Genomic DNA, 14,139 nt, shown 5'->3' on the forward strand with positions numbered 1-14,139 from the left:
AGCAAACACCAAACGCCTATGCTACAGATTTCCGGATTGGTCGCCTTAAACGAAACGTCATTCTCCAGTTTTAGAAGAGCAATGCTGATTGGCAGACGATATTCCTGATATCGTGAGCTGAAGGAGTAATGGAAGAGACTGAAAGAAATACCCCTTCACATCTGGCGTGGAGAGGAGCCGTTCTCTTGTCGCTCTTGGAGAGAAAACACTTAACGAGAGCGTGTGCGCTCGTACGTGTTCTCAAAGAGCGAGGAACAAGTCTCTCCTCAGTACTTCACTCGGAGAGCACCTCTGTAGACAGCGAATCGGAGTACGACTCTATATTGTGGCCTTGTGATTAAGCATTGTTTACTGCGTCGGCTGACACGCTTATTGTGCTGTGTGAACGGACAGAGTTATAGTTAAACGCCTGAAAGCGAATTTTTGAGTGGCATTGCGGTGGATTGGTTATCTGATCGGTGTATCACGCCAATAGACTAGGGGCGAATACGAGTCCTTGACTTCATTAAAGCGTAGGGAGAGTTTGATTGGCGAAGGTCAGTCCAGATAGAACGAGAGTTATCTTATTCGTCAGGAGCGAGCGGCGCAGGCAGCAGTCATCGCAGCTTACGGTATTGTGCGCTAAAGCTCTTGGCAGCCCCATATTTCCTCCACAACAGTACACTTCACTGCATTTCACACACGACAGCCTCGACCGTACCTAGCAACATTCTAACGGATAATTATTCAAGTTAAACTTTGTATAGAAATTTCATTAGCGAATCATTTCCTTAAGAGTTAACTTCACATTCCGAAAAGAACGCAGAAATAACTTGTTCTGTTCATAACTAAAAGTGCCATTGTGATTTCTCAGAATTTTTGCAAAATAAATAATAATTTTCATTAGTTTCATGTTTTTCTTACACTAACTAGCACTACTCCAGTACCCAAGTATCCCACCAGTTATGTAAGAAATTTTGTGAATTTTTGTATCATTTCCTTACAGTGGGTGACTACACAAGATATTTATTGCTGAAAGTTTTTCAGGCATTTCTCTTTAGAACGTTAGGAGCGTCTCTCTGACTTCTGCAGTAGTGTGGGGGTGGAAATTGCATCTTGCAGGAGCCACAGGTTAAAGGGTACACCTCAAATTAATCCGTTGCGCAGAATGACAGAATAGCACCCAAGTAGCTCACAACCACATGACATGAACTGTCGAATGCATACAGAACATTGGGGCACAGGCATCGCTGAACTAGTCACGTCCCGCCCTCTGCGTTCCCTTTTACTGTTGTTGTTAGGATTTTACGCAATAATTACGGTTGTTCAGTAGCAACTGGCAATCGTTCCATAGCAGTGTCAGGCTGATGGACAGAGACTGCACTAACACTTCGTGTAATCTACATAGTACTGCGCTAATTCTGAAGTAATGCGACACATTTCTTACAATTATTGTATGTCTAAGAAGCAGTGGCCATGAAAACCATGGTTCAAATGGCTCTGAGCACTATGGGACTTAACAGCTGTGGTCATCAGTCCCCCAGAACTTGGAACTACTTAAACCTAACCTAAGGACATCACACACATCCATGCCCGAAGGCAGGATTCGAACCTGCGACCGTAACAGTCGCGCGGTTCCGTACTGAGCGGCTAGAACCGCTTGACCACCGCGGCCGGATCAAAACCATGCCTGATCATCCGTGGGGTACACTGACAATGCTACGATGACGTCAGAAACGTAGTACCGGAATTAAGGCTATGACGAGTGTTTAATAAGTACATATGAAGTTGCACTTGGACTCACCTGAGCGAGTGACTGCACTGAAAACAGCTCCGAGGAGGAAGGTAATGCGCGGCCGGACGTGGAACCGGTCTGTGAAGTAGTTGACGCCGAAGCGCGCCACGCAATCGCCGATCGCTCTCATGGTGATGACGAGCGCCGTGTCTGAACGCGTCAGCCCGACGACCCGCTGCAGGTAGAAGGGCAGCAGCAGGGCGTAGTTTATGGTGGCCGTCACCATGGCAGCCGTGCCCACCATCACGTTCAGGTAGACGCGGCTTCGCAGCAAGTCCAGGTCCATGAACGCCACCGCACGTCGCCATAGCGAACGTTGACCCGGAGATGTCTCTGCAACGGCCGAGTACACGTCTGCATCAGCGCTAAAGGCTAATTCAAATCGCTGTGGAATAGTCTCAGTACACCATTACATCGTATAGGCTATATGAAACAAATACTCAAGCAGCAGAAAAACATAGAAAAACACGTAAGTAGACAAAATGGTCTGCGAGTTGAGTGACAGCATTCTTGTCCTAGCGAAGATTTTCAGCCCCACAGAACTTTTGTTGGTGCTGAAAATGATATTCAGCTTTTACGATATAACCACCTTTGCGATATACAGGGTGCCTGTTTTAACTAGAGAGAACTAAATATCTCGATAGCGACGTGTCGTACGAAAAAAGATGTGCACGTGAAAAGGTAATATTGGTGAAGAGGACATCTGCCTGTATTAAAACTGACCACCTACTATCCACCCTTCCTGCGTGAGCGGAGTGAACTTTGTACCTTCAAATTAGAAATCCCTATTGTAATTGCGTATCGTTTACTCGAAGTACTGTTTTCCTTTCGTGATAGGTGGTCCTGTAATCAACAAACATCAGGTGTGCCTATATTTGTAATTCCTCCTCGACGCATTTGGTTCTATGTTTTATTTACGATGTAAATGTAAACTTTTGTGTTCGAAATTTAGTGGCGAATATTTGATTGTACAGTACAGTATAGTTAGCCGATTGAATGTCTGGTTAGAAACTATGTTTAGCGTGATCCAGGAAACAACGACTTAATAGTTTTCTGTTCCCGTCGGGATGTTTGATTTATTACCCCTCGCCGTTGGGGTACTTGATTTCAGTGTCTCCCCTCGCCTCTTACTATTGTGGGGGTTGATCCTGGTGAGGATCCACGGCGGTTGTGCCTGTCACTGTCACCTCATGGACATTTTTTACCTTACTACAATCTTTCGAATCGACGCCACTTCGGCGACTTGCGTGTTGATGGGGATGAAATGATGATGATGATAACACAATAAATAGTCCCTGAGCAGAGAAAATCTCCGACCCAGCCGGGAATCGAAAGTGGGCCGTTAGGTATGACATTTCATCGCGCTGACCACTAAGCTACAAGGGGCGGATCCCTTACTACAATGATTGTCGTTTCTATTCTTCCGGTAGCTTTATAGCTGCTAGAGCGCGAGTTACGGCTTTTGGATGGGAAAACATCGAAATGAGGTACGAGAGCGACCACCGAAATCAAGCACTGCGATGGCTTGGCGACTCATGGAATCAACGTCATCAGGAACAAAAGACCGTGTTATCATACAAGTAGCTTACTTGAAAGAAATGTCAGTATTGTTGTGGTCTTCACTCTGCAGACTGGTTTGATGCAACTCTCCGTGCTTCTCTATCCTGTCCCATCCTCTTCATCTCCGAATAACTACTCCAACCTACATCCTTGTGAATTTGCTTACTGTATTAATCTTACGATATTTAACCCCTCTACGATATTTAACCCCACGCTACACTCAATTACTAAATTGATGATCTCTCGATGTCTCAGAAGGTGTCCTACCAACCGATCCCTTCTTTGGGTCAAGTTGTGTCAGAAATTTCTTGTCTCGTCAATTCTGTTCGGTACCTCCTTATTAGCTACACGATCGACCCATCTAATCTTCGACATTTTTCTGTAGCACCTCATTTCAAAAGCTTCCTTTTTATCTTATCAAATGGCTCAGAGCACTATGGAACTTATGAGGGCATAAGTCTCCTAGAACTTAGAACCATTTAAACCTAACTAACATAAAGACATCACACACATCCATGCCCGAGGCAGGATTCGAACCTGCGACCGTAGCGGTCACGCGGCTCTAGACTGTAGCGCCTAGAACCGCTCGGCCACTCCGGCCGGCTTTTGTCTTATCGTTCATGTTTCATTTCCATACATGGATATACTCTCAGACAATTACCTTCAGGAAAGACTTTCTAACCCTTAAATCTATATTCGATTATAGCAAATATCTCTTCTTCAGAAAAGCCTACCTTGCCATTGCCAGTCTACATTTTATATCGTCTTTCCTTCTGCCATAATCAGTTATTATGTTATCAAAATACACTCCTGGAAATTGAAATAAGAACACCGTGAATTCATTGTCCCAGGAAGGGGAAACCTTATTGACACATTGCTGGGGTCAGATACATCACATGATCACACTGACAGAATCACAGGCACATAGACACAGGCAACAGAGCAAGCACAATGTCGGCACTAGTACAGTGTATATCCACCTTTCGCAGCAATGCAGGCTGCTATTCTCCCATGGAGACGATCGTAGAGATGCTGGATGTAGTCCTGTAGAAGGGCTTGCCATGCCATTTCCACCTGGCGCCTCAGTTGGACCAGCGTTCGTGCTGGACGTGCAGACCGCGTGAGACGACGCTTCATCCAGTCCCAAACATGCTCGATGGGGGACAGATCCGGAGATCTTGCTGGCCAGGGTAGTTGACTTACACCTACTAGAGCACGTTGGGTGGCACGGGATACATGCGGACGTGCATTGTCCTGTTGGAACAGCAAGTTCCCTTGCCGGTCTAGGAATGGTAGAACGATGGGTTCGATGACGGTTTGGATGTAACGTGCACTATTCAGTGTCCCCTCGACGATCACCAGAGGTGTACGGCCAGTGTAGGAGATCGCTCCCCACACCATGATGCCGGGTGTTGGCACTGTGGGCCTCGGTCGTATGCAGTCCTGATTGTGGCGCTCACCTCCACGGCGCCAAACACGCATACGACCATCATTGGCACCAAGGCAGAAGCGACTCTCATCGCTGAAGACGACATGTCTCCATTCGTCCCTCCATTCACGCCTGTCGCGACACCACTGTAGGAGGGCTGCACGATGTTGGGGCGTGAGCGGAAGACGGCCTAACGGTGTGCGGGACCGTAGCCCAGCTTCATGGAGACGGTTGCGAATGGTCCTCGCCAACACCCCAGGAGCAACAGTGTCCCTAATTTGCTGGGAAGTGGTGGTGCGGTCCCCTACGGCACTGCGTAGGATCCTACGGTCTTGGCGTGCATCCGTGCGTCGCTGCGGTCCGGTCCCAGGTCGACGGGCACGTGCACCTTCCGCCGACCACTGGCGACAACACCGATGTACTGTGGAGTCCTCACGCCCCACGTGTTGAGAATTTCTGTGGTACGTCCACCCGGCCTCCCGCATGCCCACTATACGCTCTCACTCAAAGTCCGTCAACTGCACATACGGTTAAATCCACGCTCTCGCGGCATGCTATCAGTGTTAAAGACGGCGATGGAGCTCCGTATGCCACGGCAAACTGGCTGACACTGACGGCGGCGGTGCACAAATGCTGCGCAGCTAGCGCCATTCGACGGCCAACACCGCGGTTCCTGGTGTGTCCGCTGTGCCGTGCGTGTGATCATTGCTTGTACAGCCCTCTCGCAGTGTCCGGAGCAAGTTTGGTGGGTCTGACACACCGGTGTCAATGTGTTCTTTTTTCCATTTCCAGGAGTGTAGCAAAACTCATGTACAGCTTTTAGTGTTTCGTTTCCTAATCTAATTCCCTAAGCGTCACCTGAATTAATCCTACTACATTCCATTATCCTCGTTTTTCTTTTCTTGATGTTCATCTTATATCCTCCTTTTAACACACTGTCCATTCTGTATAACACCTTTTTCCCAGTTCTTTGCTGTCCTGACAGTATTGCAACGTCATCGTCAAACGTCAAAGCTTTTATTTCTTCGTCCTGGACTTTAATTCCTACTCATAAGTTTTCTTCCGTTTCCTTGACTGCTTGTTCAATATACAGATTGAATGACATGGAGGCTAGGCTAAAACCCCGTCTCACTCCCTTCTCAAACACTACTTCACTTTCATGCCCCCTGACTCTTATATCTGCTGTCTGATTTCTGTACTAGTTGTAAATAGCCTCTCTCTTCCTGTATTTTACCCCTGCTGCCTTCAGAATTTAAAAGATACTATTCCAATCAACATTGTCAAACGCTTTCTCTAAAACTACAAATGCTATAAACGTAGATCTGTCTTCTAAGATAAGTCGTTGGGTCAGTACTGTATCGCGTGTTCCCACAAGAAGAACGAGGGAATTGCTTTCCAGGAACAGTTACAGGAAGTGTTGCTACACGGTCCTCACCAGACTAGATGTAAGTAACAGAAATAGTTTGTCACATTTTCGCCAAAATTAGTCAAAACACAATTTTTGGTCCGCCATATCGGTTTCGCCGTGTGAATTTTGGAAACCGAGCTTCAGATTTGTTATATCCAATATATATAGTATATATTTTATGCAAATTGAGCTAGTAATACCTATAAAAGCTTTCCATAAACTTTAAACAAGTTTTTTCTAAAACAATTTTTCAAAACTACGTGCAGCATAAAGTAAAAACGGTTTATCCTATTAATTTCTGCCTCCGACCGGTGAAAAGTAAATACTTTTATAGGGAGTTTATTCCCACAATATAAGGGGTTTGTTGATATTAATTAATCTCTGTGAAGACGTAAAGAGAAAAATAAACTCAGAAAAATCGAACTTAGAGTTCGAGATAGCAACATAACGTCAAATTTAAGATTATTTCGTTGTGGTTCGGTAAAGCTTCCATAAATTTAATGAATTAGAGACTGGTGTTATCCATTTTTGATTTCAGGTAACTCTCTAGGGGCTACAATGCACGCAGTCTGCTTACTTAAACCTGCAGGCACTGGATCAATCCATAATTACGGACGCCTTTTTTTGTATTGAAAATCTAGAATAGAGTTCAAAGTATGATCAGTCACAATCCCCGAACAGATTCGTCGTATGTCTTTTCACTGCCTCAAAAAATTCCAGTATTTGCCTACTTTTTGCTCATTTGAATGAGAACCCGGCCTTAAATTAGTCGAAAAAGTTGGGGTAATATACGTAAAAATACACTGAAGCGCAAAACTTAATGACGCAAAGAATTTTCGCATGCTGTGTCACAGCTAAGTAACGTAATTCCATGAATCTTCAACCATACATACACTGAAGAGCCAAAAAAACTGGTACACCTGTTTAATATCGAGTAGGGCCCCAGCGAGTACGCAGAAGAACCGCAACACGACGTGGCATGGACTCGACTAATGTCTGAAGTAGTGCTGGGGGAACTGACACCATGAATCCTGCGTGGCTGTCCATAAATCCGTAGGAGTACGAGGGGTGGTGACCTCTTCTGAACAGCACGTTGCAAGAGATCCCAGTTATGCTCAGTAACGTCCTGCTGGAATTGCCCAAGTCGGTCGGAAAACACAATGGACATGAATGGATGCGGGCGATGAGACTGGAAGTCTACGTACCTGTCACCTGTCACAGTCGTATCTAGACGTATCAGGGGTCCCGTATCACTCCAACTGCACACGTCCCACACCATTACAGAGCCTCGACCAACTTGAACAGTCCCCTGTTGACATGCAGGGTCCACGGATTCACGACGTTGTCTCCATACCAATACACGTCCATCCGTTCGATACAATTTGAAACGAGACTCGTCCAATCAGGCAACATATCTCCAGTCATCAACAGTCCAATCTCGGTGTTCGCGGCCCAAGCGAGCTGCAAAGCTTTGTGTCACTCAGTCATCAACGGTACACGAGTGGGCCTTCGGTTTCGAAAGCCCATATCGATAATGTTTCGCAGAATGGTTCGCACGCTGAGACTTGTTTATGGCCCAGCATTGAAAATTGCAGCAATTTGCAGCAGGGTTGCACTTCTGTCACGTTGAACGATTCTCTTCAGTCGCCGTTGGTCCCAGTCTTGTTGGATCATTTTTCGGCAGCAGCGATGTCGGACATTTGATATTTTATCGGTACACTCCTGAAATGGTCGTACTGGAAAATCCAAATTCATCGCTACCTCGGAGATCCTAGATATATCCCACCGCTCATGCGCCGACTATAATACCACGTTCAGTCTCACTTAAATATTGATAATTTGCCATTGTAGCAGCAGTACCCGTTCTGACTAATGGTTCTAATGGCTCTGAGCACTATGGGACGTAACGTCTGTGGTCTTCAGTCTCCGAGAACTTAAACTACTTAAACCTAACTAACCTAAGGACAACACAGACATCCATGCCCGGGGCAGGATTCGAACCTGCGACCGTAGTGGTCGCGCGGCTCAAGACTGAAGCGCCTAGAACTACTCGGACACAACGGCCGGCTAACCGATCTAACAACAGCGCCAGACGCTTGTGGTCTTATATAGGTGTTGCCGACCGCAGCGCCGCATTCTGCCTGTTTACATATCTCTGAATTTGAATACGCGCTTCAGTTTAGAAAGCACTGATGCAGCCCAGTACAGCAGGTAACTGAAAGAATTACGCAATGAAACGAACAGAAAGGTACATCTTATTCAAAGTATGTAATTATACTGAAGTCAGTGGGTCTTATGATCGTCCTCTGGACACAACAAAAGGAAGGATATGGTTCTTAATAGGGTGTGTGATCGCCACGGACGGAAATGCACACTCTGCAACATGCTCCCATGCTGGTCACAAGGTTGGTAAATAGTTGTTGCGGTAAAGGTTACCATTCCTTCACCAGCGCGATGGACAGCTTCTGGATAGTATTGGTGCATGTGGACTTGCTGCTATATGTCTCCCCAACTCGTGCCACACGGGATCAGATGTAAGGACCGAATGCACCTCTGGAAGGATGCATGTGAGGAAGAAAGCAGTTCAAAGGATCAAAGGTGTGTGATATCTTATGGGTCTTAGCTGCTAATGTCGTCAGTCCCTGAGCTTAAACACTACTTAACCTAAATTATCCTAACATCGATACACACATCCATGCCCAGTGGAGGACTGGGACCTCCGCCGGGATCAGCCGCACAGTCCATGACTGCAGCGACTCAGACCGCTCGGCTAATCCCCCGCGGAAAGGAACGCAGTGTCACAAAACGGCGACCAGTGAGTGTGCCATGTTTGAAGATTTGGCGGTCTTTATGCCCATGCGACATTATGCATCCCCATCCTCCACCACCCGGACCACGAAAACGATCATATTCGACGATGTTCCTGGATGCATTACGTGTTTCCACCTCTCGCCGTATAAGGTACGTCCAGCGTTGTCGAAAATAATCGTCTCCGTGTATTATGGTGTGGGGAGGTAATCTTGCATGGGCGTGTTGATCTCCAAATCTATGAACACGATACATTCACCTGTCAACGTTATTGCGACACTGACGGCCTCCCAAATTTCGCCTTTTCAGGGGTACATTACACCCTAACTTCATTTTTATGGATGACTGGGTGACCGCATCGAACAGTGCAGGCGGATGAGCTCTTGGAACGGTAAGATGTTCGGTCAATGGACTGCCCTGCCCGCTCCCACGACTCAAATGCCATCGAACACATGTGGATTGCTTTGTGGAGATGTATTGTACAACGTCCAGAAGCACCATCGACCATGCAACTCCCTGCGAGAAGAACGTCTTACGAACCTTGCGGCCACCATGAGAGCATGGTGTCGAGAATGCACTCCCGTCCGTGGTGATCACACACCATTTTATGAACCATGTCCCCCCGTTTGGAATGTCCAGGAGACCATCATGAATCGCGGTAGCTTCACTTCAAATGGCTCTAAGCACTATGGAACTTAACGTCTGAGATCATCACGCCCCTAGACTCAAATCTGCTGAAAAGGGTTAAATTCAGCGACTTACGCTATTGGGATTATCGCAAATATTGGTGATAAACATATCAGTAAATTAGCATAAATGGCTATTTTCATTCACTGCTTTCATATGGCATCATATTTTGGGGCCATTCGTCATTAAGAGAGAAAGTATTCATGGCACAAAAGCGTGTAATCAAAATAATAGTTGGAGCCCACCCAAGATCACCTTGCAGACATTTATTTGAGGAACACGGGATACTCAAAGTGCCTTCGCAAAACAAATATTCACTTATGAAATTTGTCATTAACAACGCATCCCAGTCCAAAAATAACAGCGAAGTGCATAGCTACAACACTCGAAGATAGGATGATCTTAACTATTCTGGATTAAATCTCACATTGGCGCAGTAAGGAGTGAGTTATGCTGCCACATAAATCTTTGGTCATTTGCCAAATAGTATTAAAAGTCTGTCAGATAGCCAACCAACATTTAAAAGGAAATTAAAAGAATTTCTGAATAATAACTCCTTCTACTCAATAATGAGTTCTTATATATGAAGTAGTAACTGTAAAAAAAAGTTACTTTGTGTAAGGAAAACTTATTTTAAAGTGACACGTTCCACATCATTGCGAATTGTCGTATTCATTATCTATGGAACAAGGATTAATGTATGTATGTATGTAAACGGCTCGAAGGTTTATCAGGTGTAATTCTATAATTTCGTTCATTCATACTTAGTTTCATTTGACTCCATTGTGGAAGGGTGTAGTTGCTGGGGAAATAAATGTGGTTCGTGGGGACGTTAAAGATTCGTTAAGATTCGGTCTCTTCGGTTTCCTTCACACCTGTATGATTTCTGGCTCAGTGCCCCGACAGCGTATTCCTAAAGCAGTAAGAAGCTTTTCTCAAAAGATTCTAAGGTTCCGCCTTTGAGGATGAGATTTCCGAGCTATGTTTGTTAGAAAATATTTCCAGTATGACCTCAATCGTCGCTGGACGGGAGTGCAGCAAGGAAGTCTTGCAATCGTTGGCGGTACGAGTCTCGCTGAAGGTAACATTCTTTTATGTTTATTTAAATTACGAATGTGTTAACAAAGTGAAATGTCACTTAACAAATATTAAATCATAATTTAAGGCCTTGGTGTAATAACCAGCTAACTCGTGTTTTCATAATTGCGAGTAAAACACATATAAAGTGCCCACAAATTGAAGTTTTCATGGGTCTTGTATTTTCCCGACCATTATCTAGGCCAGCAGCGCACTGTAATATCTTATTACAGAAACAAACATATTTGCTGAATTTTAAAAACATGGATTTGTTTCCACGAATCAAATTTGTATTCTGAATATGATGTCAAATAAATAAACAAATAACTAAAGAAACAATTATTAGCACTTTACGGTTTACTGAATATTATGACGAGTTCGAGCATTAAAAAGAAATGGACACCATAAAGGATGTCATAGGAGTGGAAGAGTAATAAGAAGTTCATCTTCCTTCTAATGAGCTGTATATAGAATTTATAACAGTTCCGTCACAGACCAACTTCTTATAAAATTCCATGTCTCAGGCTGGCACATACTTGTTGACAAACTTCTTTATATCTTAGTTCTAAGCTTTAAGTGTCAGAGGCACTTTATGAAGTTTTTCATCAGGAAAATTCAATGAAGTTAAAGTTTTCTGAATGACGATACCATGGTAGAAGAGTTGTGATAATGAGGTACTACAGCGCACTTTCGGTGGCGTATTCAAAGAACCTCTACTTCTCGTTATCAGCACTCTTTGTGTTGGACCGAAACAGTTTATTTAGATGGGACCACGCGTCTAAATATAGATCGCGTGTAAAATGGATCACATTGAGCCTCTAGGATGCTTTACATGTCAGAATTTGACCAATTTTTTGGTGCAGTGGCAAAACATGAACTTGTCTCTTTCTTACTCCAAGCACCTGACGTCTACAAGGTCTCTGCCTATGTTATTTACATCTGGTTCTATGGACGGCCTCGTTCGTGCACCAAAAGATCGAGCAATTTTCTGACCACGCGAAAGCAGTAAAACCTTATTATAGGCAAGAACAGGACGTATCTGGCTATTCCACCAATACCTTCCATTCTTTTATTCACAGTAACTCCGTTTTTTTATTAGTAATTGCATGAAAATGCAAGTATTCAGAAGAAACTAAATTCGGTGCAAAACTCGAAACATCAAATAGAAATAAAATACTTATCAGTAGCTCTGAATTCAGACTGGCTGGTTTGCAACGCTAAAAGTAAAACATCAGACACGGGATGACTATTTTTCAGTTGTGTTTCTGAATTTATCCATCAAGAAATATCCTGGAGCGATATATGCACGCAGATGCGGTGTTCCAAGTTGTATGTGAAAAAATTCGTAGACTCACATACAACTTGAAACGCCATACCTACGTGCATAAATCGCTCATGGATATTTGATGAAGGATAAATTCTGAAATGCTTGATATGAGCAATAAAGTTGCTCCTTGCAAGGTGAGCCTGAAAGCAGAACTACTGGTTGTAATAACGGTCGCCTGCCTCATGACTTTACGTCACATTTATATAAAATAAAGTATTGTTTTAGAGAGATTAAAAAGTATTATTCATCAATACAACTGTTTCACTTAAAAAATAACACATTTCCATTCTGTATCAAATTTCAGTTTCTTAGACCTGTAATAAAAATAAAGAGATTTGTTAAAAATTAATAATAAGTACTTTACTTTAAATTTCCACTTGTTAACAAATGTTAAACTAGAAATTTTAAAAAAAGCTGCTATGAGCCTACAAATACAGTATCTTTACGGCGTACCTTAAGCTGCCGACGATTATTTTTAATACAGTGAGAATCTTTTGTGCTTCACAGTGCCGAGATACATCCCAATCTTCAAAGACGATTTTTTTCTTTTCTCCGAGAATTTTGTGGAACTGTGTAGTGTCACAATATATCAACCGAAAAAGCGCTGACGTTTCCCGGCTGAGCAACGTCAGTTAAGTAACCGTTAGTTGTTCAGACATATATTGTTATCTTTCTGTTTGTTACACATCGAGCACGAGTCAGTGACAATGAATCCTGCGCTCATCTACGGACGTGGCATGTTGCAGCGCAGGTCATTATAAGCAGCCAGCCGAAGGCCAGCGTGTGGGAGGTGGCGGCGAATGCACTATCAATAATATCGATTATTGAAACAAAGCAATTTCCTAAAAAGATGAAATGATCAAAAGAATCTCGTCGCCAAAAGCATGATGTCCCGTAATGATGATGCTTGGGTTCTGAGGCAGAACGCAGTCACTAACACTGGAATTATTGTTCTATTCCTCTTTGAAATCCACATGCAAGCCTTGATGTATGGTAATTATTTAAGTACGCCTTGTGATTTACATTCTCTGGTACGTTCCAGCACAATCTAGCAACTCCAACAGGATCAATAGCTGCATGATTCTTATGCCATTCGTGTTCACGTCTTTCATACATTTCCACATTGCAGGCATACCCACACACACCATACAATAAAAACAATTCATAATCATATTTATGTGGTTTACCTGCCATACACATTTCCAGATGTTGCCTGGCTTTAGTAGCATACATCTGTTCATCTACAGTCAATGAATCCTCCGTTGGAATTGAACCAAATCGTTCATTCAGATATATAAATATACAGCGTATCTACCTCAGGCTGTCTTGTGCACCGGTATTTGATAAATTGTCTTGGAAGTACAAGAAACATCTCACTAGCTGAATTTGTTGATAGTAATACCGTCGTGTACAGTCAATGGGCCTACAATACTTCAGAAACCCATTCTCATATAGTTCAATGCTACAACAGAAGGAAGAGTGCTGACACCTAAAAAACTTTGAAATATCTTCTACAGTAGCATTGCAGGTCTTAGCAAAATTCATTTGAATACTATAAAGCGTAGGTTCTCCCGAGATCAACTCCAAAATGTCTGGAGGAAATAAAAACGGAGTTATGCCGTCATATCTCATCTGGTAAAGCTTCTCTTCCAAGAAAAGGTTACTCTACATAGTTCACCTCTCCTTTCTTCCAGAATAAATTTCATATTTTCTTTGACTGTACTGTGCTTAATGTCTTTCTTTGCACAGATATTCCTAGAGAACATCCACTTGTTGCAACTGAAGTTCCTGCCATAGCGACTGAGGTGTCTGCTTTCATTGACTTCCCAACAAGCATCACACTCTTTTGAAGTCAGACAGACTGCGTAAACAATAAAAAAGTTTTCACTTTGGGTTTTCAAGAATTTATTGCCGTTGTCACAAATTTCATGTTCACCACCAACTTCCATCTTCAGTTTCACTTTGGAAATGCTGACAGAAGTTTACCTGGCCTGGAGGTCAGCTCTGAGGTATGATATCCGTGGGGAAAGTTACGTCTGCACTAAGACGACAGTGAGGAGGTTCGACTT

At 43.7% G+C, this 14,139-nt stretch overlaps 1 protein-coding gene across 3 annotated transcripts in view; it reads right to left on the reverse strand.

Annotated features, from left to right (window-relative positions):
- LOC126272275 (monocarboxylate transporter 12-like) overlaps positions 1-14,139 on the reverse strand; it is a 152,879-nt gene that overhangs the window by 22,521 nt on the left and 116,219 nt on the right. For all 3 annotated transcript variants that reach the window (XM_049975025.1, XM_049975024.1, XM_049975026.1), the window contains exon 6: positions 1,784-2,107. In XM_049975025.1, coding sequence (XP_049830982.1) covers positions 1,784-2,107 — 324 coding nt within the window. The remainder of the gene's footprint in view (positions 1-1,783; positions 2,108-14,139) is intronic.

Source organism: Schistocerca gregaria, chromosome 5 (genome assembly GCF_023897955.1).
Source record: "Schistocerca gregaria isolate iqSchGreg1 chromosome 5, iqSchGreg1.2, whole genome shotgun sequence".
NCBI lineage: Eukaryota > Metazoa > Arthropoda > Insecta > Orthoptera > Acrididae > Schistocerca > Schistocerca gregaria.